Genomic DNA, 27,083 nt, shown 5'->3' with positions numbered 1-27,083 from the left:
GCATTTGGTGAGCACTCGCAGATTATGACTAGCAGCTAAATGGTATCGCTCAAGAGGAAAGTATACAACAGTTGCATCTTACCTGTACTCACCTATGGGGCTGAAATGTGCAGGCTTATAAAGAGGGTTTGGGCTATGGATCGAAAAATGGTAGGGGTAATATTAAGAGATAGGAAGCGTGCAGAGGGTCAGAGAAATAACTCAAGTTACTGACATTCTAGTGGAAATTAGGAAGAAATGGGCATGGGCAGGATATGTAGTGCGAAGAGAGGATAACCGATGGTCGCTTAGGGTAAAAGACTGGATTCCAAAGGAAGGGAAGCGTAGCAGGGGGCGGCAGAAAGCTAGGAAGTTCGCAAGGGTCAAGTGGATGCAGCTAGCACACAACCGGATTAATTGGAGAAATATGGGAGAGGCCTTCGCTCTGCGGTGGGTATAGTCAGGCTGATGATGATGACATAGTGTATCTGAAAGCCGAAACAGAAATAAAAAACATTGTGCTTTCTCACCAATTTTTATTTGGACCAAGTGCCTTGTTAGCAAAAAGCTGTCTTGTCTGGGGATGAACCCTCGGGGCTCCAGGCAGGGTTAATTATTGGAAGAGCTGCTTGCCACCTGCCACGGTTGACAGGCGCCAAAATAGGGAATTCTTCCCTTCCCTCTTGTACAGAAAAGGTGGGCTATGCAAAAGACCCAGGTATGACGAAAGATATGGATGTAACAAGAGTGTTCATTGTGCTCCTCATTGCTACATAACCGGAGTCAAAAGAGTGTATGCTTTTGCATTTACTCTGCATCACTAAAATTGTCCTGTATTTTAGCCCCAATTCAACCCCGGCAGCTGCATCACCAGTGTTAAAGAAGGTACACAAAGCTAAGTAAAGTGACTGTGCTATGCTTGCAGACAACTTTCTGTGGCTCTACAGGAAAGGAAAGGTGACAATCTTTTGTCCCTGTCCCATGGAGATTGGACTGTCCCAGCTCCACTGGCCCTGCACTGTCCTTCCAACCCCTCTTTTGCCCCACTGCACCCCTACTTCGAACAGTACACACCAGTTAGTGGGCGCAAAGGCCTCTTTCTCTTTCCATCTTAGCCTTCGCTATAGAGCCGCAAAAAGCTGTCCACAAGTATAATGCACGAACATTTCATTTAATGAAGTAATTTGGGGATTCATTTTTAATGCACATCTTCGTAACTGGCTTGGTGGAGACTTGAGGCTGTGATGAACCAGTAATGATGTTGCGTGGGATCAAACTGTGTTTGGTCCGCTGGTGTTATTCTATTCTGACTGATTAGGGGCTGTCCTGTGCCTCTGGCTGCAGGTGCTGCAGGCTTGTGCCACCATGTTGCCGAACTGCTGGACATCAAACACATTCAACATGACACCTTGGGGTGAGTGCCTCCATGGCTCGTCAACCTACTAGCAGTGCTGCATGCTCACGACAGGCTTCGCTGAAGTCATCACAACAAAGCCTTGTTATTTATTTATCTTTTTGTGTACTTTGTCCACCGCCATAGTTTTATCCTTGAGTCTGGGTGGAACATTCTCGATTCTGTTTGAAAGATTGCAATCACATGCATTCTGTGTTCTGTTAGTAAGTGGCAGTTTTTAGGTATGTAAAGCGAAGATTTTTACATTGACGGAAACCCATCCGTTTATGTTTTGTATGTTTTTTGCCCCCTCTGTTACCTCAGCAAGGGCTGCGAGGATGTTTACTTTGGTTCTAGATTAGATCATGAAAAACACTTATTTTACAAAAGAAATGCTGTCAGGATCATGTAGTAGGGGGTTTCATTTCTGACAAGGTACTGTAAATGTTCTGAGGTTTTACTCTTGCTTTGATGCAGGTACTTGGTCACACCTGTGTACCTGAAGGCCGGTCACTTCCAGGCAGCCAGTGCAAACATGAACGTGGCACTGAAGCTCTTCACGGGCAACTACAAGGACGTGAGTGGTGCTTCCTTTTTGATGCATTAGCATTAAAGGCCCCATTCTGCACGCGTTGGTGAATGAGATTGCCGGGCACTGATTGTTTGGCAGGTTGCATAACGCCACGAGACCATATGACATGGCAGGAGCTGCCCAAACTCCTGTGAGATAAGAATCGAACTCTGGACCCTTGGATACATGCTGCTCCTAGGCCACACAGGCAGGGTCATGTGGTTTGGTTAAAACGAAACTTTATACCTGTGTCGAGTGGTCCCGCACTTCATGTGACTGTATGCTAGTGATAATAGATGCAAACATGAAAGGATTAAAGGGGCACAGTGGCTTTCGTCAGGCTGCTAATTCTAGCCGACCTCTAGGTTGTTTGCACCGTGCCGACGTCAGTTCAAAAAGAATTAACAGAAATTGGTGCGCCGAAACAAGAGTTGTTCAATTTATAAAATTTTAAATACAAGAAAAAAAAGAACAACGCGTCTGAGCTGGTGTGAGAGGGAGCCCCTCTTTCATTTCACTCACCCAGTGGTCGACTTGGACGGAACCTATGAGAAACGCAGCTTTCTGTGACATATCAGAAGCTATCCACCGTGGTTGCCTGTCCAACTCAACCTGTAGCCGCTCTTTTTGGCAGCGTCGTTTACCATGTTGTTACCATGGTAACGACGCTGCAAAGTTGTGCTATGAGAACCAGCTTCTCCGTCTGCCCAAAGCTAGCAGAGCCCACCAAACACTGCTCCCCACCATGTTTACGAGGGTGTTGACGAGGTGGACACGACTGTTAGCAAATCTGCATCGCCGTTTTGGTGTTCCGCCAGCGTCCATCGCTGTTGCTGGCGTGGATCACTCGATCGAGCGCTGCTTGTGCGAAAGTTCGAAAACGAGTGCGAAAAGCGGAGACGGAGGAATGGCGTACATGAGCTAAGGCGAAGCCTACTCTGGACCTGTACAGGGTCAGCAAGGATTTCATCTGCCGGGATCGACTGTATGGCAACTTCCTGGGCAGTGGCCTGCTAGCGGAAGCCCACTATGGAGTGCTGTGGACTCGGGTGGGACTAGCACGCTTCACGAGTGATCTCAACACAACTTATGCCATCTGTGGAGCGTCGAAAGAAACGATCAGCCACATGATTTTGGACTGTTCATCGATTTTGCCGACCTCCGAGATCCGAACGTTGTCAGCTGCCTTGGGATTTGAAGAGCCTGCGGGAGGGGAGATCACAAAGCGGCGTCTCAAATTCTGGTGGCAACGGGGAGCCCTGCGACCTCGGCAATGAGTGGCAACGGCTGTGTGACCTTTCTGCTTGTGACTGTAAGCCTGGACAGCAAATTGGCGGGCATTTCTTTCCTCTGTTTTTCTGTTTTTTGTTTTTTTTTTTCTTTTTTTGGCTCTGCCACGCCAGAAGGCAGCGACGACCCACTACAAAGGGCAAAGCCATCATCACGATCATCACAACAAGCAGACATTCCACCGTGCTTGTTGACAACACCGCATTTACTCGAGTTTGCCGTGCCTACCGTATTTACTCGCATAATGATCGCAATTTTTTTTTTTTAAACTGACCCAAATTTCGGGGTGCGAACATTACGCAGGGTAAAATTTCCACAAAAAAATTTTTGAGCACCGAAAACGCAAACAAGTTGCAGGTCAGACGTCTTAAAACAGATGCGTATCTCGATTACAACCAAAAATAAAAGTTGAGTAAGGCTTACCTTCACAATAAACTCACTCATTGTATAAGCATTACATGAACTGCACAATGTCCATTTATTTTTTCTCGTTCAGTACTCTAATCCGAGTCTGAATCCTCGCCATCCTCACTTTCATTGCTGCACGACTCATCATCGGAAATGGCAGTGTCGTCACTGGGATCATCTTCACAGTTCCACAAAAAGTCTTCTGTTCCATCCAACGCGTTCAATATGCCTGTCTTCTTGAAGCTCTTTGCCACTACCTCGTCGGAGATACTGCTCCACGCCTCTGCGATCCACGAGCAAAGCATCCCGACGGATGGCCTTCTGATCTTTCCGCTCGGCGTCAAATCATGCTGGCCACTCTGCATAAAATCTTCGAACACTGTCCTTGAATGGTTTGCTCAGCGACACGTCAAGAGGCTGCAGCAGTGAAGTCGGACCCCCCAGGAATCACTGCAATGTCTGTGCGCAGCTCTTTAAGCTTAGCACGCACGCTGTCCACAAGGTGACCCCTGAAATTGTCCAAAACCAGAAGCGAGAGAAGCTGAAGTGCTCCTAGTCTTCATCCCCAAACAGTCTTAATCCAGTCGACCATCAAGTCTGCAGTCATCCATCCTATCATTTGGGCACATATATGGATGCCACGAGGAAAGCTGCCCTTCGGAACAGTCATCCGTTTGAGGATGACGTATTGTGGCAGCTTCCGCTCGTCGGCCGTCACAGTAAGCATGAAAGTGCATCGCTGCTTTTCTGCGCCAGACGTCTTCACGGGGACACTCCGAGCACCCTTCTCGTTCACAGTTGTGCTTCGGGGCATGTCAAAGGTCAATGGAGTTTGATCAGCGTTTCCTATTTGTGACATGAGATAACCGCTTTCTTCGCGAAGCCTAGTGACGAAATGTTGGAAGTCTATCACTTTGCTTTCATACGCGGATGGGAGCCGCTGGCACAACGGCCGCCACCTTAGCGAAAGTTCGTTCCTTCGCATAAAGCGAATTGTCCAACCGGAGCTAGCGGAAATCCTTTGCGGCGATTCACAGCTTCCTGGCAGTTGTGCACGCCTGCGTCTGTGTCATTTCTAATGATACTGCACAACCATCTTTGCGCAGGTCCCTCACATATTCTAGGACCGCCTCCTCAACATCTTGTTTGTTTTGGGTCCGCGGAAAGCCCAGCGAGTCTTGTTTGTAGCCATCAGCTTCTCTCGCTTCTTCTTCCAATCAGTTCAGTTCAGTTCAGTCGTTCAGTCGCTTCCGACTCTTCGTGACCCTATGGACCATGTCACGCCACGCTTTCCGGTCTCTCACTATCTTCCTAACATCACATAACTTCATCTGCAGTGCCTCGAGGATGCCATCTAACTATTGCGTTCGCTGCCTACCCCTTCTTCGGCGACCCTCAACCTTTCCCAACATCAAATCTTTCTCCAGCGACTCCTCTCTTCTCATCAGATGACCAAAGTAGCTGAGCTTTAACTTTAAAATTTGACCCTCCAATGAGCAGTCAGGGTTTATGGTCGACAATATCGACTGATTTGATCTGGCAGTCCAAGGAACTCTCAAGAGTCTTAGCCAGCACCACAATTCAAACGCGTCAATTCTTCTAATAGCGTATCCGAATTTTATCAATGCTAAATGCCTACCAGCAGTGCAGTTGCCAGGCTCCAGTGCATAATCAACAGCCTTGAGCTTGAACGCGGCGGTGTAACTGGCATACCGCCCCATGGTGAAATGGCGTTAACGCACACAAAATCACAAATCATGCTGCCAAATTGCAAAATGGCGAACGCCGCAAAGCGTGCTTTAATCAAGGAATCACGGGAACTTGTCGGAATGCATTCACTGCAGAATGACTGCAGGTCAACTAACAGGCAGCTGCTGCTATAACAGTGTGGGACATGAAAACAAAAATGACGGCGGAGGCAAGCTCGGGGTGCAATCATTACGCGAGTGTGATCATTATGCGAGTAAATATGGTATCTTTATGAGCACTTCAATGAACAGACGCGGAACTAAAACACCTTTTGTTTGTTTTCTGCATAGTAACTTGAATATTTGATTGTAAAATCTAAAGTGCGTGTTTAACCAATCAGCGAAGCAGCGCCCAAGCGAGAAGGAAACATCACATTTGTTAATGAACTTCACCGTCGTGTGTCGCTCGCATCGGTGCCAAAATACTGATTATTGAATTGGATTAAAATATTAGGCGCTATGATTTCACCGTTATGATTGGGCTTTGGGGCATCGGGAAGGCTCAAAGAACCTAGAGGCCAGCTGGAATAGTGGTCTGGAGAATGGCACGGCGCCCCTTTAATGATTAAGTGACCGGCAAAGTGCATGTATGCGAACAAGGACCTGCAAGGAGAGCTGGCAGATGGGAGCCATTAATGCTGGCATGTCACAGGACTATAGACACTTAATTTTTGGGTTCGTGTTTTATCCTTTGTAATGATGCCTAGGGCATTACTGTACATGGATCATCACGTCGCACTTGCCTACGACTGCTGAATAATTTATAATCTAATTTCTTTTCTCACCTGTTTCGGTTTCAACAGCCAAGCAATGGCTGTGACATTACAGTCAAGTCTAGGTCACACGAGGGACGAAAATACAGTGATATAATCATTGCTGTGTCATTTGAATTCACTGCAATGATAAAGCCAGCCTGCCTCTATAAAAGGAATCGCTATGTACAAGTGAGGAATGAGTGATTATATCGCTGTTTTTTCATGCTGCGCATCAAGACATGATCATGACATCACAGCCATCTCTCGGCTGTCGAAATTGAAACTGGCAAGAAAAGAAAATTCAATTATAAATTATTTAGCAGTCGTAGGCAAAAACTGCTTGTGGATCAATATACAGGAATGACTCATTAACAAAAAGAAAAATGCCACCAAAATTTGCTGTCTATAGTCCTTTCAAAGGAGAGCCTAAATCTCCTCCCAGTTTTTTTTGTATTTGTGTGCAGCTTTTGTGCCATTGGGCAAATACTGTGGCAGGGTTAGAGGTTTTATTTCATGGCTTCTCTGTGTTTCTTCTCATTGGACCACAGACTACAGACTACCTCATTGCTTGCTACAAGTACGGCTCCTTCACAAAGGTGAGACCACATCATGTTTAAATTATGCCCTTGGACAAATTGGCCACTGGCTAGACTACGCATGGTGCGCTTCTGCATAGTAAACATCATTTTGGAGCATTGGATTAGAAGGTAGAAAACAGGGGTGAAACGCCATTGGAAATCGATTTGGCAGCAGACATGCATATTCAAGAATTTGAAGTGTTCACGACGACTCATTAGGACTTTAGAGTTTCTAACTTGGTCTACAGGTGGTCACTTGAGAGGGACGATGGCACAGCGCTGTACAGACAGGTGTTCATGCACTTGATACACTTGGTTGAGGTGGCAGTGAACTATGTTGTTACCTGCCATATGGACCTAAGAGTTCCTGTATGCTTCATTGGTATTTGGTGTGTGCATAGTTTGTGTTATTCAGAAGCAACTCTGAAATCATCTCATATGTAGGCTTTTAGGTTATGTGACTGCCAAATACAGTAATCTCAGTGCCTTACAAGGAAAAAAATAAAATTGCATATCTTTGATAATTAACATCTAAGGCACCATCTAACAATTTTCTGAAGGACTACCTGTAACTAAGATGTATCAGGCGGAGTGGAATTAACCTGAAGGCCGTGTTTCCCTTCTCTTCATATAAATAGGCTGAAGCTTGAACGCAAACAGGACAGTTCCCGTCCCTCTTTTCAGACTCCTCCCAAAATGTGCTGATGCACATTGGCTATCCCTAATGGGGACATCATTTTTGGCTGCACTGGGTCCTTATGAGTTTTAAGTTTTGCGTGCACGTTTCTGTTTGACTTGCAGATCCAGGAGATGATGAGGTTCCGTGAACGGCTAAACAACTCCCTTCACTTTGCCTTGCTAACAGCGGACAAAATGATTCTGGAACTGTTTCTGGAAGCAAAGAGGTACATCCTTGCATCTTGTCTTCCTTTATCATAGTGCTTAATTGATTGCAGCAGGTCAATACCTTGAAGACGCAAAACTAACTGGCTGCTTTTCTGGCCTTTGAGTAAAGTTTGTCTGGTTGACTTTTTATGGCTTTGTTGATATTCACTTTGCAGGACAAATACCTTCATTGAGAATTCTTTTTTTTTATTGAAAACCACTCGGTTGAAACTTGTAGTGCTTAGTGTGACATCATGGTTTTCCCGTGCTGTTTGGCTGTTTGTGTTATTTCATTCTTTGGCCTTTACTAGCTTATGCAAGCATGGCTTTCAGTTAAGGTTGCCTCATTTTCATTAGGATGCAGTAATATGTTATCAGTAAAGGCCGCCTTGAAATTATACACAGTGTCCCTTTAAATACACTGGTGATTCAGTTTCTTTGTTAATGAAAGTCAAGACCAATTTTTCACTCTCCGGGGACTGTAAAAATGTAAAAAAATTCAGGCAGCCCAAAAAACTCAAATTGTTTAGAGAAATTACTTTACATAAACTTAGGATTGCCACTATGGTGTAGGAAGGGGTCACTAGGCCAGTTTGACGCTTGAGTCTCGTCGCGCAATGTTTACACAGACAGTGGGCAGCAACCGACGTTTGATGGCTGTGCTGCACCTCACGGGCAAATGCACTGGCTTAGATAAGTCAAATGCGAAAGCGAACGTGCTGCTGCGACTTTGCTGAATCGCCGCATTTTGAGGATGTATCACCGCATGGTCATATCAGCTGTGCTGTGAAGCATCCTCGAAACGCAGCGGGGCCACATGTATCGGCAGCTATTCTGCCGCACTGCTTACAGGGCCCTGTATTTCTAACTTAATATTGGCTTTATACAACCAAATTTTCGACCTCCTTGAAGCCTGGAGTAATGATGTCCCGCAATGCGTGTTATATGGAGACTGGGCTATTGGCAGTGGTGCCAAGGCGAATGCGAATGAAGTCCGACAAATCAAGCAGTCAGTCACAATGCATCCAGAATTGTGGAAACTCACATACATTAGTTATACCGAGCATTTCGCAGTGTCACGAAAAAGTCAGAGTAATCAAGCATGTCCTAAAAAATCAGGGGTCCGAATTTTTGGTCGTAGACTGTAAAGGTATAGTTTCTAGAAAATTTAAATCACAAAAGGACCCTGGGCAAGGTATGTAGACCGGTCTCTTACAAATGTGTCAGCAGTGCCCTTCATCTTCAGGTCATCTGTTTGTACACAAGTACAAGGTGCCAGGCTAGTTGATACCGCATACCAAAAGAACAGTGCTGGCAGCAAGACAAAGCAGCACCTGTGTCCATCCTTTCTTGTGTATGTTTTCTCGCTGTTTGCCGTTGTTCTTGAGGTAACCTGTTTGTAAGTTACTACATATTGCCACATATAAATCTGTATTTATGTATATATACAGTCGAACCTCGTTATAATGAAGTAGTATGGGGCGCGAAAAAAAGAGCGAAATGGTGGCCATGTTGGCAGCCTCTGCACTGTTTAGAGCTTTGCACTTCTGTATTACCATTTTTGCACAACAGAGCCAACGGATTCGTGGAGTGCAGCGCGCTCGCACACGAGTTAGAGTGGCGAAGGCACAGCAGGGGCTCACGGCATGACGAGGCAATGGAGATCACATGCTTGACAGCCGTTGCATGGCCGGACTCGAGCGGTGGCGGGCCCGAACCTCGTTATAATGAAGTAGTATGGGGCGCGAAAAAAAGAGCGAAACGGTGGCCATGTTGGCAGCCTCTGCACTGTTTAGAGCTTTGCACTTCTGTATTACCATTTTTGCACAACAGAGCCAACGGATTCGTGGAGTGCAGCGCGCTCGCACACGAGTTAGTCAGAGTGGCGAAGGCACAGCAGGGGCTCACGGCATGACGAGGCAATGGAGATCACATGCTTGACAGCCGTTGCATGGCCGGACTCGAGCGGTGGCGGGCCCGGCCATGGCTGTTCATAGCCTCCGAGATCACCGCGCATGGGCGGTGACCTCAGAGGCCATAGACCATTGGTGCTAGTTTTTGTTGCTGCTGCTAGATGGCATGACACCCGAACACGTGGGCGATATAAACACGCTTCTGCGACGAGCAATTCAAACGTTGAAAAATTGATTCTTGAAGTTTTTTTTTTACTCCTTAACAGATTTTTCGCCGTTTGAATGTAGACAAAACTGCTTCGTTATAACCGATCAAGTGACAAATTTTGAATTTTTTGTTTTGTTATACACAAAAAACCCCCATAAAAATAAAGCATAAACCAACCAAAATTAGATTTTAGTTCATTTGATTCGATTAATCACTATATCCGTGTTCGTTATAGCAAAGGTCGACCGTATACATATAAACAGAGCCTCGGTGATACGAATAGGATCGCGCAAAAATTTGTATCGTCCGAACATTTGTATCATCAAAACGAACCAAACTAAGTATACAGAAGCATAGAAAAGGCAGTCGCGCATATCTGTTTATGTCCGAGAAGGTTTATTATGGTCGCGCGGTCACAGCTGCCACTCGCGGCGCACACAGCGCGACAGTTGATCGCGACGTCAGCGACGCGTGGGTCACGTGCCTCTGCGGTCATCTCATGGCACGTACAGCATGACAAGAGACGGCGACATGCCAGCCGTGTGGCGTCGCAGACTGCTCGCGACGTGTACAGCGTGTCTAGCAGTTGCGAAGTCTACGATGTGCGGTTCGTGCATGCCAACCGTGTGTGCCGTCAACTACTACTCACGGCCGCGCGCCACTGCGAACTTTTTGCAGCGTGGAAAATGATTGCGATGCCAGCGATGTGCGGTCCGCCTGCCTCCGCATACTTCATGCGGCATGTGCCGGGCCGCGCGGCGCAGCAAACTGCTCGTAAATTGCGATCGCGGAGCCAACGATGTCCAGTCCGTGCACACCGGACATGGTCGCAACGTGAGCCCGACAGATAATTGCGACGTCGGCGGGGTGCGGACCACGTGTCACCGCAAACTGCTCATGATGCATACATACAGTGCGGCTGGCGATCGCGGAGTCAATGATGTGCGGGCAGTGCGTAGTGCTCAAGGTTGCGGTCCGAGTTCGTGCGTTCGTATCATCCGTCGTGGTCTGGGAAAGTGTTCGGACCATCCGAAATTTTGCACATTGTACAGTCGACGTCACCCTTGTGTAGAGCGCTCGAGCAAGACATATCGGGCTACAAAAGCCAAAAATAAATTCCAGCTCCAGACTTCTGTGCTAGGTGCTAGTGTCTATCTTGGTTGTGGCTATGTGTGGCACCACTTTCAGTCGAGTGTTGTTGCAAGAACCTACCAGCTGCGGCCGATATCTGGCCTGATTTACCGGGACTGTGGCTCCCGAGCGCTCTACATAAGGATGACGTCGACTGTACACAATGCACTCTGGCCGGGGAATTCTGTGAATTCGTATCATCCCAAAATTTGTATCAACTGAATTCGTATCACCGAGATTTTACTTAATATAATGTATATGTAGAATAAGATCAGCTCCTCCTGTCGAGATGTGAGTCAAAATACTTCCTTTAATGAAGTGCATACTTCACTTTGTATTCTTTTAATTGTTTAAGCAGTCGGGTATGTCTTGTTTCTGCAACATATATATATGTCCACCTTTTTTTTTGTGTTTTTCCTTTAAGCGATGTCTTTCTGGAAATAGGGTGGCAAATTTGGCTATGCGTAGTATTAAATCTTTTTCACCATCTCTGCTTCCAAGCTAGCGGAGAAAAGGCAGACTGCTAGGGATGTTGCTGGGGCACATGCACTGGGAGGTTCTGGCACGGCCGCTCGATGGAAGCGCACTAGGTGCGGCCTGCTACATCGCCCGAAACCGGCGGGAGGCGCCTACTTCCAGTCGCCACCGCCGCGGCGCCACCGTTCGGGGACAGCCGCGCGCGGACAGCTGCGCCTGGCTGCGCTTGAGGGAGGCGTCGGCGTAGTAGAAGCGCTTTATTTTAAGGATATAAGAGCTCCGCTTCACACAATTTGGCAGCAAGAATTAGTATATACTGTCATGTCTGGTGTGACCATGTCAGCACTTAACGCTTGCTCGGCAAGGATGTACACTGGAGTGTACCCCGAAAAACTTATAGTCACGGTGGTTCAGGGCCACTCGAATGGAGAGCTCGCATTACCGTGATGTTGCATCGGATCCAGTTGTTCGTTACATTAAAATGTCACCCGGCTGTGAACAATTCGAAGCTGTTCAGCTGCCATGGTAGCCTAATGCATAACCACTTAACTGTATCGCGAATTCCGTGTGTCATTTTCATACCATTTACTCATTCCTGCATACAGCGTTTATACACAAATTGATGTCAACCTGTTCTAAGCTGCCAGCGCTATCCACTAAAAAAATGTCCTATTACGAGCAACCTCTGTGAAAACGCGACATGTAACCAACCTTTCTATCTCATTGTAACAAATTTTACGGTGGAAATATGAAGATGTTTATTAGGTTAAATCTAGATGATAACCTGGGATCTTCGACTCAGTTGGAGACCTTAAACTTTGTACGCCAGAACGTTATCCGTCATGGCTTCCCGCATTTTGCATGACCGGACAAAGTAAGCGCGCTTGATAGAGGCGGTCTGCCTCAAGGTGCTACGTATATGCGCCAAAAGTTTTTAATAATATTTTTATTGGCTGCTCGCAAACTCATACAATTTTGCTGGTTCGTAATTTTCAATAGAAGAACGCGCATTGAGTGTTGCTGTTGTGAAACTATTAGCTGTGATCACAAGAATGTTCACGCGTCAGAGCGCAACTGCGGCCGAGATTCAGCGAGCAGCCAAGTACGCCTATTTAATGGCCACACAAAAAAAGGAAGAAAATTACCAATCGCAGACGGAAAACCTTTCTTGAGAGAGGTTTTGCCATAGCCATACACATCGCTCCACTCTCGAGGTGATTTTTCCAGCCCAGCTCGCTATCAGTGGGGGCAGCAACTTAACGATATCCTGCATAGCGCCTTAGCATGGGCACGATCATTGTTTTTATAGGTTAGCTGCAGGTACTGTGTACAGTGAGAAAAAAAATGATGAAACCAAAAGTTTACACAGCTTGCTACTTCACCGGACCTCTTCAGACTTCATCATCCTGTTAATGAAGGTGCTCGTAAGCTGACAAAGCTTGATTACTTCCTTTGCGGGGTATATCAAGCCTCCATTGTCCTTGGTTTTCATTAACCTGTAACTGGTCCAGTTGACTATATTTCCTGCAACAGGCTCTTGCTCGACTGACATGTCGCCTCAAAACCATTACCAAATATCGCATAAATTAAGCAACAACCTGGTAGTGATAAACAAAACTTGTGGTTCTTAAGTCTCCTTGAGGAGCCTTGTTAGAGTGCCCGCACTTTGCTACCTGCTTATTCACCGTATCCCGTAATTGCTGCCTCTGTCTCATATCATTAGAATCCAGCCTTAAGCCACCGCATTATATGAAATAGCACCCTACACATAGCTATACTATAAAGCCCCTCTTTACCGCAGCCATACGAACGTGCCCTATAGGAGTATAGTGTGCCTGACTTCGGATCTAAGGGTCCTGCTTTCAATAATTCCCATTTCACCCTTACATTTGATTGACTCTCTCTGGTTTGGCAGCTCCTGCCACATTGAACATGTCATGTGTTCTCATTGCACCAAAGGTGTCTGGCCATATCACCAACTAAAGTGCCTCTTACAAGAGAGGTTTTTTTCCGACTGTCCGCCGACAGAGCGGGTGCCGGATTTTCTGTGGAACGCGGCTTTTCATTTTATCGCATCGGCTCAAACAGTCTCAACAGTATAAACAAATGTTGTATGCACAGGCTCCTTTACTTTCAAGGCCACTCAGACTAGCGCGGCAAAATATAGAACAAATTGCATGCTTATATAAACAAACAACCTTCGTAGCTTTTTCTGATATGTCCTCGCAACGTAACCTGCGAGAAAAGCTTCTGGTGCTACCTCATCGTGTTCATCTGCTTCACAACACATAGTTAAAAATCCTAGTTCACTGGCCAGCTCCCTGGTAACTAAATAGGTTAAACAACGTGATGGGAACACAGGAAAAGAGGACGACACAACTAGCGCGGTTATGCCGTCTTCTTCTCCTGTGTTCCCGTCGCGTTGTTTGCACGGTTAACCTATAATTAATCACCAACAAGTCCAATCTGCTCTCCCTTGTAGCAGATTCAATGGCAGCTGATAGGGCATTATGCTTCAGCATCTGGACTTTTTAACCACAGCGCCGCTTTCATTTCAGAGGAAGCGAGTGCATTTCCACTCCTCGCTGCTGTCTTTGCCTGAAGCGAGCTCAGCAGATAAAATTAGAGGGTCTCTTATATGTCTCTTAAGCGCAAGACGGCGAAAGCCTACCCTTCTCCTATCATTTGCCTCTCATCGTTTGTCACAGTTCGCCATTTTAAGTCGTCGTTTGATATATTGGTCGTTTCTCTGTCATGATGAGTCTGCCTGCGTAGTCATTGTAGCCCTTATCACTCATTTAGAATCAGCAGTGGTCATTACATGTCGTTTCACATATTGGTCATTTCGTTGTCATTAACCGTAATGATGAGTCATGCTTAGCTATTATAGTCATTACCACACATAGCTAAGCACTTTTACTCATTTCTAATCAATTGCGGTCATTACATGTCGTACTTTGATATACTGGTCATTACAAATCATTTTAATCATTATTAACCACTATTAGTTATTAGCATTAGTCATTATCTCTATCAATGTCTATAACTTTTATTGATTACCTATCACCATCAATCATTTTCATTCTTGATCTCTCTCCTTGCACGTCCGCTTTTGCGACTAGCAGACCAGTGCACAGATGCGACGCACAGATAACAGGCACAGCTTCTGCGCATAGATTTTCGTTCCATGGACCTAGAACAGCTTTCGCCCTAAAAAACAAACGCATCCAGTCTCATTTACCACGCAGACGCGAGGCGAACGCGCTCAAAAAGGAAGCAAACCGCGCACTCAGAGCCGGCGACCCCGGCGGCGACGTGTCCCCGAACAGTGGCGCCCTCAGCAGAAATAGCGGGCGCAACTGCAAACTCCCCAAGGACGCGCTTGCCCATTGACGGCGGCGCGACGCAGCAGGCCGCACCCAGTGCGCTTCCATCGAGCGGCCGTGGTTCTGGACTCCATCTTAGAATAAGGAGCATACACTCAAGCCCCTTCATCACTTTAAATACAAGAGTTTAGTCTTCGGCAGCCGGTTATATCGAGCGCCTTGTGTCGATAAAAGGAAAAAAAGACAACAGGCATACGAACCTTTTCTAATGCGACATTTCTAAGTTCACTACGTGTGTCCTGCTCATTTATGCTGGTCGTGCGAGGGACAGAATGACAGCACGAGAGAACATTTCATCAACCTCCAAAGTGTGCGTTGTCCTTGTCCAGGGCTTGTGGCAGTTTGATTTGCCACCACCAATTAGCTGATGGAACACTAGTGTGGAAGGGAGGATGGGGCATTAATGATCTCCTTTGATCTCCATTTTTCACCCGACTGCATTTCTAGGCCTTGCGACTGCATTCGTTGCATTTTATTTATTTATTTTTTTTTTCGCTCTGATGTCGTTCTAATGGGCAGGGGTAAATGTTCACATCACATTTTTTTACACCACTTTCTTGCTCATCAAAAGCTACACATTGAGAGGTGATTTACATAAACTTGGTGATATCCACTAATTGCGCCACAGTTTCTGGTAGAAAAGCTATAATTCCTTGAGGCGTCAGCTTGGGAAACTACATCACATTCCTTGCCTAGGCAGTGTTAATGACCCTCTACCTTTCTTGATTGTTGCAGCCCAGAGAGTTTGAAGCAGGTGCTGGCCGGCATGGAGATTGACCCTGTGAATGGTACGTCGAAGGTGCCACGGGGGCTCACCAACCCTACGGCAACCTATATTGAGAAGTCTGGTGGGGCGATTGGCACTCTGCGCAGCATTGAAACGAACAGAAATGTGGTAGGAATAGTAGCTTGCATAGTTTTTTTTTTTAATTAGTTCACAGGAAGGGAAAGGCACAGTATTTGTCACACTTGTTTCTGTGGACCCTGAATTGAGAAGTAAGGGAAGGGAGGCAGGTGGGAGAGAAAGTGGAAAAAGAGAAAGAGGAACTGTAGTGGAAGGCTATGGAGTAATTTCGACCACCTGGGGATCTTTAATGTGCACTGACACCCCACAGTACACGGACTTCTCTCTATTTCGCCTCCATCGAAACGGAGAGGCGTCCATGTGCTGTGCAATGTCAGTGCCGAGTTGCCACATTTATTAAGGCTGGCTGTCAACTATTGGCATATTTATGAAGCTCCTTTGCAAGCAAGACTGGCATCCACTTGTGATGGTGCATTCTAATGGAACACCATTCTTGTGGGGCAGTGGCTTTGAAAACTGCAGTTGTAGAGCCCATGTAGTTTTGTGTACAAGGAATGATTAAAAGAGCATCAGTATGTTTATTATCGCAGCTTGCAAACTGAGCGTAAATTTGCTGCCATTAAATACCTGCAAGAGCACTGTGCTGGTGTATAGCCCCCATCAAAAGTACACAACCCAAGGGGTTTGCTTCTGAGCTGCTTAGCAAAGCTCCGTAGCGTATCTGGCAGTCCAGCACTTGGCAGGATTAAAGGCACCAAGGCCTTTCGCTTTGTAAAGATTGTGGTTGCTGAGGATGCATAACGAGGAATGCTGCAGGACTCTGAACGAAACACCTTGGGCTGTATAACTTTCATGGAGACTGTACCCAGAATATTCAGTGCAGTGGAACTTTGTAGCAATTCTTTTTCACCGCCTCATGATGGGCTTTTGTCAGATGCTGACTGCAGCCTACCATGACATAAATGGTGGCTTAGTCTTGCAGTGCAGGGTATTTTCATGTGTGTTTACATTTTCATTTGAATACACCACCCATTATGTTCTGCCGTGTTAGTCTTGTTCATATTAGTAACACAAAACAGTTCATGGTTCATTGAGAGGCACTCTTCTGGCTTGCTTTGAAAGCAGTTTCCGAGCCTGTTTCACTCGGCAACTCGCATCAGAGCACTGGACAACTGCATAGCGTCCGATTGGTGTCAACTGAAAATGTCCCAACTGAACAGTTTCCAACACTGCATTCTGTTTCCTCACTGCTGCCAGTTAGCTCGATTGGGTGCAGTAGTCCCAGAAACAATGATCTGGGACACGTGCTCAACTCCCTTTGTAGAGTTCTTTTGGTACGCCCCGCCACAATGATGCAGTCGACTGCTGTGCCCAAGGATGCAGGATGGAATCCCGGCCACAGCGGCTGTTTTTCTATGCAGGCGAAAAGCAAAATGCCGATGTGCTGTGCAATGTCAGTGCATGTTAAGAAACCCCAGGAGGTTGAAATTCCCGGAGTCCTCCACTATGGTGTCTCTCATACATCGTGTTGCTTTGGGACGTTAAACCCCATAAAAACCAAAACAGTTCTTTTGGTACGCATTGCTGTGGGAAGAGACGCAGGCTCATCCGACCACTTTTTTACCCTATTGCAGATAAGGTGGAGTGGAGTGCCCTGACGGACAACCGAGATGTCAGGATATTCCGGGAGTGGGGAGCCACTCGGAGGTGTGTTACTTTCGCACCATAGTGCTGCCTTACCCATGGCTGTGGCTATGACTTCTCTCTCTCATGTCATCTTCGGTTTTTAATCTCTTGTGGTTCCTCGCCTTTATCATTTTCTCGTTTCTTGACTTTATCCATGCGACCTGCCTTTCACCCATGTGTTTTGTCATGATTGAACTGGTTCAATCCTGCCTAGTGTTACTGTTTTTTTGTTTTTTTTCTGATTTAGTGTGGGGGTTATCGCACATTCATGCAGACCAGAGATTATAAAAGAGTGCCTGGGTTCCTTTTCTGCTCATTAAAGTTGGAAGTTGCGCTTCTGTCCTTTTGTGTCGTTCTTCCTGTGGTGTTTCGTTAGCGCTATAAGAATCAAGATGGCTATGGCTACGCCCTTGAGACTCGAAGGCACTGACAGGGGACCTGCTGGTACTCTCGTGTGCATGCATGTGTGTGCTTGCTTAAGTGCGTGTGCCCCCTTTTTCTTTTTGTCACAACTTATTCTTACAGACAGGAGCAGAGAAAAGATGAATGTCTAGTGAGGAGATCATGATGAAAAGGCACAATGGCTTATAATTGGCTGACCATCTGGGGCATTGCATGTGCTATAGTTTTGCCTGTTGAGCATCTTGCACCTAGTAGCATTGCCTGAAAATTGGGGAATGAGATTCGTAGCAAAGTCAAAATGGCTGCCTTGACAGAAGTTGCTGAGGAGCCTATTTTTGCATGGACAGAGTGTCACACAACTGCACTTGCTAGCTTGTGGACTTCCTGTCAAAAGTAAATAGCGAACTAAAGGGAAAATGGCAGTCCTCGTGGAATAGTAAATAAATTAAATAAATAAATAACCTACACTTGAAGCCCATTTTGGAGCAGTGGAAATCATGCAGACATGGGAAAAATTTCATAGAAGTGATGGTTTGCCGTATCTGCATGGTCACACACACCTGACACAGTTATAATAAGGCGAAAGCCTTTAATGGCTCATACGGCGTCTGGTGTCCTGTCCTGTCCCACTATAGCTGTCAGTCATTCTGACAGCCACGCCGGGCAATTTTTATCTAACGTCATGCCAGCACGTTTGTCATGGAGTGTAATTAGTTTAGTTGTATAATAAATTAAGTATGTAATTAGCTAATTGGTAATTAGTTGATTAGTAAATGGTTAAATAGTAATTTGTTTGTTAGTGACAGCGATGATGCTAATCACAGAGATGACTGACTATGATGTCATCACCTGGTGAGGTCATGACAAGTCGTAATGTCATTACCGGATGTGACGTCATCATGACATCATGACTGGTCATAGCGTCACCAAGCGATTCATGCATATACGAAGCTGACCGTGACGTCATGACTGCATGTGACGTCATCGTGGCGTCAGTTCCAGTTATTAGACATCTCCGGATGTGATGTTATGACAACGGCACATCCGGTCATGACGTCACCAGTTGATGACATCATAGTCAGTCATCTTGTCATGGCGTCATCAGGCGATTCACACATATACGAAGCTGACCTTGCCCTGCCGCGGTGGTACAACTGTAAGATGCCCGACTACTGTGCCGGAGTTCCCGAGTTCGATCCCAATTGCCGCCAGCTGTGTTTCAATGGAGGCGAAACGAAGAGGCATCCAAAGATTCCCAGGTTGTCGAAATTACCCCGTAGCCCTCCACTACGGCTCTTCTTTCTCTCTTTCCACTTTCACTTTTACCTTCCTTCCTTCCTCTAAGGCATGGTTCAGGTGTTCGCAGAACAGCTGTGACAGCTCCTGCGCTTTTCTTTTCCTGTGAACCAATTATTATTATGAAGCTGACACCCCAGGCGTCCCATCCAGGTGTCCATATCGGGCCTTTCATTTGGGGCTTCTTCAAACACCGCACCACAGAGCATACAGAAGCAGATGCAGGCATCATCAGCATTTCAAATTGGTTTACAGGAAAGAAAAGGTGCAGTATCTGTCACAATTCTCGGCTGACACCGTAACCCAGCCATAAGGAAAGGGAAGAAGGTGGGAGTGAAAAAAAGAGAAAAGGAGGTGCAGTAGAGGAAAGCTTCAGACCACTAGCAACAGAGGCTTTCGCCTCATTGCACTTTAGTGGTTCAAAGTGCCGCCTAGAATTTTTGTTCGGAAAAGGAGATGAACTCTTATGTGAAATATGTGAAGGTGAACTCGCCGCGAACCATGTCTTATTCTTATGCACAACACTTGAGGCGCTAAAGACCAAATGTTTCACTCGATTTTGCAGTGTGCACATCCCTTTTTCATCCAACGTTGATTTTAGGTGAAAATGGGCTTGTCATGTGTTTTTACTTTATAAGGGAAAGGAAAAACAAACTGTAGAATTAAGTGTACTTCACTGTATGGTAAGCCTCCCTCGCGGTCTAACCCATGCAGAGGAGGTGGCGCTTCGGAGGATTAGAGTTGGGGTGGCCCTAACACCGGCAGTAATTAGAAAGTAGCCTCAATTTCGATATTGGTATCCACACCCTGGGTGCCCCGTCTGCAAAATTCAGAAATACAGAAGCTGACATCCATCACCTGCTGTGGAAATGTCCAGCGCTGAAGCCAACGCTGATCTGGCACCTGGTGGCAGCTGGCCTCTTCCCCCATAATTCACAGTCTTATGCCGCTTGGACGCAGGGACCACATCATCATTCACTGCTCGACTTCATTGCATCAGCCAACCTTTATTCATAGCATTTTTATGCCCTGAGGCAATAAACATCACAAAAAAAAAAAGCATCATAACTTTGTGCACATGATAGCCATGGCTGCTTATGTATCGCAACACATAACGCAACACAATTCGTGTCAAATTATTCGTATCACCATATGCTGTTTAGACGTGCACAGTTTAAGGAAAGACCCTGTATGCTCAGTCATCAACTATGGGACCTCCTCCTTTGTACAATATATATAGCTACCTTTAATAGAATAAAATAATTGCACAAGGTAAGTGATGAATAATGGTATTTGGAGAAAAATAAACTGCATAATAACATTGCTGCTAGTAGTTTGTTGTGGTTACAGATTTTCATGTTGTAGATGGGGATGAATTAGATAATAACGACTGTACATTTTTCCTTGCTTCGAGGGACATGTTCTGTGCAGGATTAAAAACACTGCCAGCCTTTGAAGGAAAGCTTTTATGGTCAGGCCGCTTTGATGTCAGAAAACGCAGTACAGGCCTGGCAATGGATAGGCATTTTCTCTCATTTGCTATACTATCAGCCTGACCGACTTTATACTATGTGTTAGGTTGTCTTCTGTGTCACAGCATAGTCACAGTCAGACGTGATTGTCTAATAATAATGTACCCCTGTGTGCGGCCATGAGGCAACTCCCGCGTCTCCCCCTGTACTAACTGGCGTTGCCTTGCTTCCTTTTTTTGTCCCTTGCACTGGGACACCTCTCAGTGATCCTCCTCACCTCTTTTCATGTGCAGAAAATTGCTGGATGAATGCCTGGAGAGGACTCGGCGGGAAGAGGCAAGCACCGCTTTGCTCACTCTGACTCTGATAACATATGTGCAGTACGGGGCTGAACGTGCAGATTGCTGGTGGGCTTCCTAGTCGGTACTGCACGTGGACCGAACCTCGGAAAGTGCTGTGGACCAGAGGCGGAAGACCTGCGTTAACTCAGTTTACTTTAGCAGGGGCTTCAAAATTGTGAGGCTGGTGTTGATTCCTTCTCTATGCCAACAAGTTGCGATGATGCTAAATTTTGAAAGTAACTTTTTTTTTAAGCAAAATGGAAACTGGTTTCACCAGCTGAGATTTGCAAAATGTTTAGAAGCTGGCTGTTAATGCTGCTGCCTTTTATGTATATATATATTTTTTTTCATTGATGATTCTCAGCTGCAAGCTATATGTAGCAGTTTGAGAGTGCAGTTCAGAACAAATATATTGACAGGAACTTGAAATTTGAAGTGTGAAGCGCGCGCAGCTATCCAATAATGCGCGGTCGCCGCCACTACAGTGTTCTAGAGCACTGTACTGCCACAGAGGAAGCGGGAGGAGGGTGAAGGAAGGAGCGCGCACTGCCCCAGCTGTGGAGCTGGTTACAGGTACAACGCTGCCAACGACGACGCAAAACGCAAGAACAGGCGACAAAGAGCTGCGCTCTAAAAATAAAAGTTCAGTATTGAATAGTGTTCTTGATATACAGTCGAACCGGGATTTATCGAACTCGGAGGGGATCGCGAAATAGTTCGATATATCGATAATTCGATATACAGAAATCGGCTTGTGACGGCACTTACGATGCGAAAAAACGATACCATATTTGTCGCGTAATCAACCCACTCGCATAATGAACCCACCCTCCACTTTTGCACCGAGAATTTGAAAGAAAAAAAAAATGTGTTAAGGCCAGCTCGCTCACATGCAAGCGATCTCAGCGACGAGCGGCAGCAACAGAGCGAAAAATTTCAAACTTGTTGGAACTGCCTCCCTCTCGCTGCTCGAGCCACCGCGGCAGCTCAAAACAAGGTTTCTGTGTCGCCGCGGCGGCAGAAATCGGGAGAATTTCCTCTTGTATGTCCATGGCAAGCGTCACTCCGTTTCGGTCGTCTCATCCACAGCTCATTGGCAGCGTGCCAAGATGCTGCGCAGCGATAACGAACGTCGGGGCGCGTTTATCTTTCGATAGTTCCTGTGGTGGCGGGGGAGCGAACTTGGCGGAGTGCCCGTGATGGCTTGATTGCACAAGCCTGGTTCGATTTATCACGCCGCCGTGCTTAGGGCGGCGTCATGATCGCAGCAGCTGACCGCATGCTTTTGTTGATTCATGCATGCAAGAATAAATGACTCCCAAAAAAAAAAAAAAAAAAAACCCTGCCGTTTCTTAACGTCCGAACCGCACAACGATACGAAAGGATGACTCGCAAAAAAAAAAAAAAGGCTGCCGCTTTTTAGCCTGCAGGCGCCATAGAGGTTTCGCAACACACGCTGGAGAAAACGTCCGACGCCTGTCTGAAAACGGGCTGAGCTGGCCTGGCGCATGCGTAGCGCGTGCTGAAGGAGAGAGATAACTCGGCAAAGGATGGGCACACCCACGCACATGGCTTGCAAACCTCATGTGTTGGCGCGCGGGAAACGATAACCGCAGATGAGCGCGCCTTCGGGGAATGGGTGCGGTGCTGCCCAGACCAGCCGTCGCCGAACTGTCCCCTCTCATTCCTTCCACGCGTGGCTTGAAAACGTCACGCGGCAAACGGCCAAGGGTGATGCGATCGTCTTTGGGCAAGGCACACTTTCCAGTGCGAGGTCGTTCGATATAAATTAAGTTCGATATATGACGCGGCTTTCCTGTACTTTAACATGGGATTTTCAAGGGGATATTCCGTGAGTTCGATATAACCGAAATTCGATATATCCGGGTTCGATTTAACCGGGTTCGACTGTATAATGAGCAATCAACGAGGGCCGCTGCAGAGCGCCATGCCGAAATGGATGCCCGGTTCCCTTCTTGGGCAGAATGCCACTTCCTGTATTGCGGGAGGCAAGATATCATGCCTAAATGAGGTTGACACCCTGGGAATGAGCTAAATGGCACCAACACACAAACAAAACATCCAGAGCGGGCAGACGCATGCAAAACAGGCTAGCAAAGTGTAGCCGCTGATGTTCGTGGCTGGTTTGCATCGCCATCGGGGTTGGAACTGAGTGCTGACAATAAGGCAGCATCTTCAGAGTCACTGCTGCTTAAGTCACCGATAAAATCGGTCGTAGACAGTGCAGAATCGTCAGATTTGCGACGTTTCGAAGTGCGCATGGCCGACGCAGATGCCGCCATTCTTACATGCGACTTCGACGCTCCGACGATGCTGCGTGCTCGGAGCGCGTTCAGAAATAGCCACCTCGCGAAAAAAATGTCAACAGCAATAAAATCTAAGGTTCATTTACCCGACTACAAGCTAGGTGGTGTAGCTTGCCCGTGAGCAATGCGAAATTGTTCAAAATTTGTGCGCGAAGTCATTGTTAGCGGGCCGGAGTGCGGCCGCCGGTGTTCCAGGCTGCTTTTCGTCGTCAGCGGGGTCAGAACTGAATTCTGACAATAATTGGCAGCATCTTCAGAGTCGCTTTGTGCTTGGGTCATCGATAAAATTGACCGTAGATAGTGCGTAGTCTTCAAATTTGTGACGTTTCAAAGCGCGCGTCGTCGACGCGGATGCTACCATTCTGGCATGCGGCTGAGACGCTGTTGCGTGTTCGGAGCGCGCTCAAAAATAGCTGCTTTGCGGGAAAAATGTAAACAGCATCAAAATCGGAACTTCAGTTATCTGACTACACACTAGATATTATAGTGTGTCCGTGAGCAACACAAGAGGGTTCAAAATTGGCGCGCGAAGTCATCATTAACGGGTTAACGTTGCTCAATGGGCGCGGTAGGGAAAGAGCTGAGGTAACCTGCTTAGCTTTAAAGTGCTTGATCAGGTAAATTTGTGCTAGGTTTAGAAGTATATATACGTGAAGTAGTACTGTTTGTTTTAAGCTTCTGGTGGCCCAATACAGATAATTACGCATGTTTCATAATCATGGTATAATAGCGTTCTTTTGGGACATCTACGCAGCCTGGTATTACTGATGTGCTTGATTTTAGTTATATATTTGCAGTCAGTTCTTGTCACCATATGCAGGTTGTGACCAGAGCCACTGCTTCTATTGGGTGCTCACGCTAAGAAATGTTTTTTTGAAGTTGTTCGCTATAACAACCCACTAAAGCTAAAGCAGATGGGTGCAAGTTGAAAATGTGGTCAGTTTTGTTACAGGTTCAAAGCTCACTGTTGTTGCTCTGGTTTGTGATGCAAGAATCTGGGTTGGCACTCCCGTATGTGCATGTCAACCCTATGCGCAACCCAGTGGTGAAGGTGGCTGAGGTGGTTTGTGCACCTTTTTTAGGCTGCAGAAAAGTGTCGTGTGTACAAGCTGAGGAGCTGCCAAGTTGTACTATTTGCATCTTGCTAAGAAACAGCTGGCTTGGGAGATTGTTGTGGTGTTAAGCCTACGTGGTCAGTGAAGGAGGAGGGAGGAAAATGAGGAAACGAATATGAGGACTCGATCAGGAAAAGCAATAGAATGAAAATGCAACATACTAGTCACGGATCTCGACTAGGGAAACGCCATGGAAAGGGGGTGCTTGTCCATAGTGGACTGGTGGTTAACAGTGATTGATTGCCCTGATTTGTTCCTGTGTCTTTGTTCCTCCACGAGTAACCCACAAATAGGCAGCTGATAGGCTTGCTGCATCAGCTGCCCTTCGATACACTGCAGACATTGATAACATATCATATAAGGACCTCAAGCCACACATCAAAAACATGATTCGACAACAATGGCAAGAGGAATGGGACGCAGCAACAGAAAATAAACTACACACAATAAAGCCAAGGATAGGCAGGTACACCACAGAAAAACAAGACAGATTTAAAGAAGTAGCCCTGTGCAGGCTGAGAATTGGTCACACATACACAACACATACATATCTTTTAACCAACTCTCCTGCACCACACTGCTCGAGATGTGGTGATCGGCTTACTGTCATTCATGTTTTAATCATATGTGCACAACTGGAACAAGAAAGGAGACGCCATTTTCCCTCCTTGTTCACTCATCAAATACCTGCACACCCATCCATTTTTATTGGCGACAACCCAATGTTTCCTTTAAAACAGGTGCTTAAATTTTTATCACAAGTAGGCTTTTTACATGAAATTTCTTATCGACATGGGTCTGAGCCCGCTCCTCCTTAAGAGGACGGATGAGATCTTTTAAAGCATCTACATATACATCGCACATCCATTATATATCGCAAATGAATTTTAGGCCCTATACACCATTGTTTTTAGCGATGTTACAGAGCGAATACATTTTTAGGCCCTATGCACCACTGTTTTTTATCCCTTCATGAAATATCACAACTATCCCATCACATAAACTTGAGTACACCGTTACCCTTGAGTTTGGCGCTCTTTGGCCTGAGTCGCCCTTGCGCCATTAAAATCCATCATCATCATCGAGTAACCCACAAATATTCTTTTCCTAGGGTGCCAGTGGCACCACTTGACAGTTCATTCACAGCACCACCCTCATGTCTTATCTGTGGATGTGGCTGTGGTCCGGGTGCCTTGCCCATGAGCTCACCACTCGCTCTCTGCCCCTATGCGCGACAGATGGTGTGGCTGCGCATACGCAACCTGCTGCTGCGCCTGCTGGCTGCCTGCCACCAGCTGTCCCAGCTGCACCAGTCTGGGCAGCCATCGCCTTGTGCAGCAGCAGGAGACTATGAGCGCCCCCTGGCCAATGGGGAGCGGGCACCGCCTAGTGGTGGCGCTGGCACGGGGGGCCTTCTGGCTGTGGCCACCTCCCTCCTGGAGAGCTTGCGTGAGGCTGCACAGGAAGCAGACGCCATGCCGCCACACCCCCAGGCAAGTTGCTTGCAGCATTGGCTCCCCATTTTTTTTAGCCCTGGAGAATCCGGTAGAGTGTGCTGAGCAACCCTGCATGTCTCGGAGTTGGGTAGGCTTGGGCAATTTTGCAAAAGTTTTTAATGTTTGATCGTGTAGTACAGTGTTAATGTGACAGGAATAGAGGTCCCATTCACCAGTGAACGTAGCGTCATTGTAGCCAGAGAGCGAAAAATCTCACGCATACCTCTTCTGGCTGGTAGGGGCACTGATTGGTTGGCAGGTTGTGTGACGTTGAGAAACCGCATGACACCACCTGCCAACTCGGCCTGTTCGTATGATATGGGGGGGTGAGATGGAAATTGAACATTCCGGTACCCTTGGATCCCAAGTCAGACAGGCTGCCCCTGAGCCACGGCTCCTGTGGCTTGGTTAATAGAATCTCAGCTTACCACTGTATGCTGTATGAGATAATAGAGCCATCAATTGAAGCAGAGTGCCTGCGCATGAACGAGGGTCCGCAAGTCCGCAAGCAGAGCTGGAGATGAGAGCCATCAATGCTGTCTTATGCCCAGAAAGGTGGAGCTTAAGTGTCCTTACCACCCCAGTGTGATGTACAACTCATTCCAAATATTCAGCATTTGAAATTACATACAGTAGAACCTCGGTGATACGAATCTCATGGGGTTGCGAAAAAAATTTGTATTATAAAAACAAAAGAAAGTAAGTGCAGAAGCATGGGAAAGGCAGTCACGCAGATCTGTTTACAGCTGAGAAGTTTTGTTATGGCCACAGATCGTTACTCACGGCACACACAGCGCGATAGGCGATCGCGATGTTGGCTACGTGCCTCCTCAGGCTTCTCACGGCGCGTGCAGCACGACAAGAGATGGCGACATGTCGGCTGCGCGGCGCTAAAGTCTGCTCACGAGCTTATGCAAGGACAACATGGTGCAACCTACAAGGGCATTTTTTTTTCTGAGAACTGTCGAAAAGGGGAATTCTGTCCTTACTAACACTGTTGACTTCAGTAATTTTGCATACGACCTGAAGCATGTTTTCTTAACTTCATTGCATTTGCTAGGTACTATTTGTTGTTCCTGCTGCTGTGTTCTATGATTTATTTCCTGTACACTGTCTGTTACTCACTTTTTTTTGTGAAAGGGATCATGGAAAGCTAATTACTAAAAGAAAAGCCATACATAAGAAACAGGAGAAACAGGTACTCCATCGGTCCTCTCTACAGCACAAGAATTTCTTAGCTAACCTCACTAACACTGAACATATCGGCAATCAAAAATGACGCCCCTCCTCACCCCTCCCAACTCGGTCCCATGTCCGACGAATGACGGGTACACTCCCATGAAGCCCAGTTGACATCAACGGGAAGGGAGCGCGTGGAGAGGTCTCGCCCTGGTCGGTCGCAAGTGGTCGCCAGAAGCAGT

The 27,083-nt window shown here is 46.6% G+C and overlaps 1 protein-coding gene across 2 annotated transcripts in view; it reads left to right on the top strand.

The window, feature by feature from the left end:
* The window catches only part of psidin (phagocyte signaling impaired), a 96,252-nt gene that overhangs the window by 46,590 nt on the left and 22,579 nt on the right, over positions 1–27,083 (top strand). For both annotated transcript variants that reach the window (XM_084597435.1, XM_084597434.1), the window contains exons 14-21: positions 1,324–1,393; positions 1,850–1,949; positions 6,693–6,740; positions 7,524–7,627; positions 15,458–15,510; positions 17,162–17,234; positions 20,677–20,719; positions 25,405–25,659. In XM_084597435.1, the coding sequence (XP_084453561.1) occupies positions 1,324–1,393; positions 1,850–1,949; positions 6,693–6,740; positions 7,524–7,627; positions 15,458–15,510; positions 17,162–17,234; positions 20,677–20,719; positions 25,405–25,659 (746 nt within the window). The remainder of the gene's footprint in view (positions 1–1,323; positions 1,394–1,849; positions 1,950–6,692; positions 6,741–7,523; positions 7,628–15,457; positions 15,511–17,161; positions 17,235–20,676; positions 20,720–25,404; positions 25,660–27,083) is intronic.

Source organism: Amblyomma maculatum, chromosome 3 (assembly GCF_055883805.1).
Source record: "Amblyomma maculatum isolate TAMU_Amacu chromosome 3, ASM5588380v1, whole genome shotgun sequence".
In the NCBI taxonomy this organism is placed as follows: Eukaryota; Metazoa; Arthropoda; class Arachnida; order Ixodida; family Ixodidae; genus Amblyomma; species Amblyomma maculatum.
Note: the sequence above shows the minus strand (reverse complement) of the source record. Positions and strands in the feature narration are given on the sequence as shown.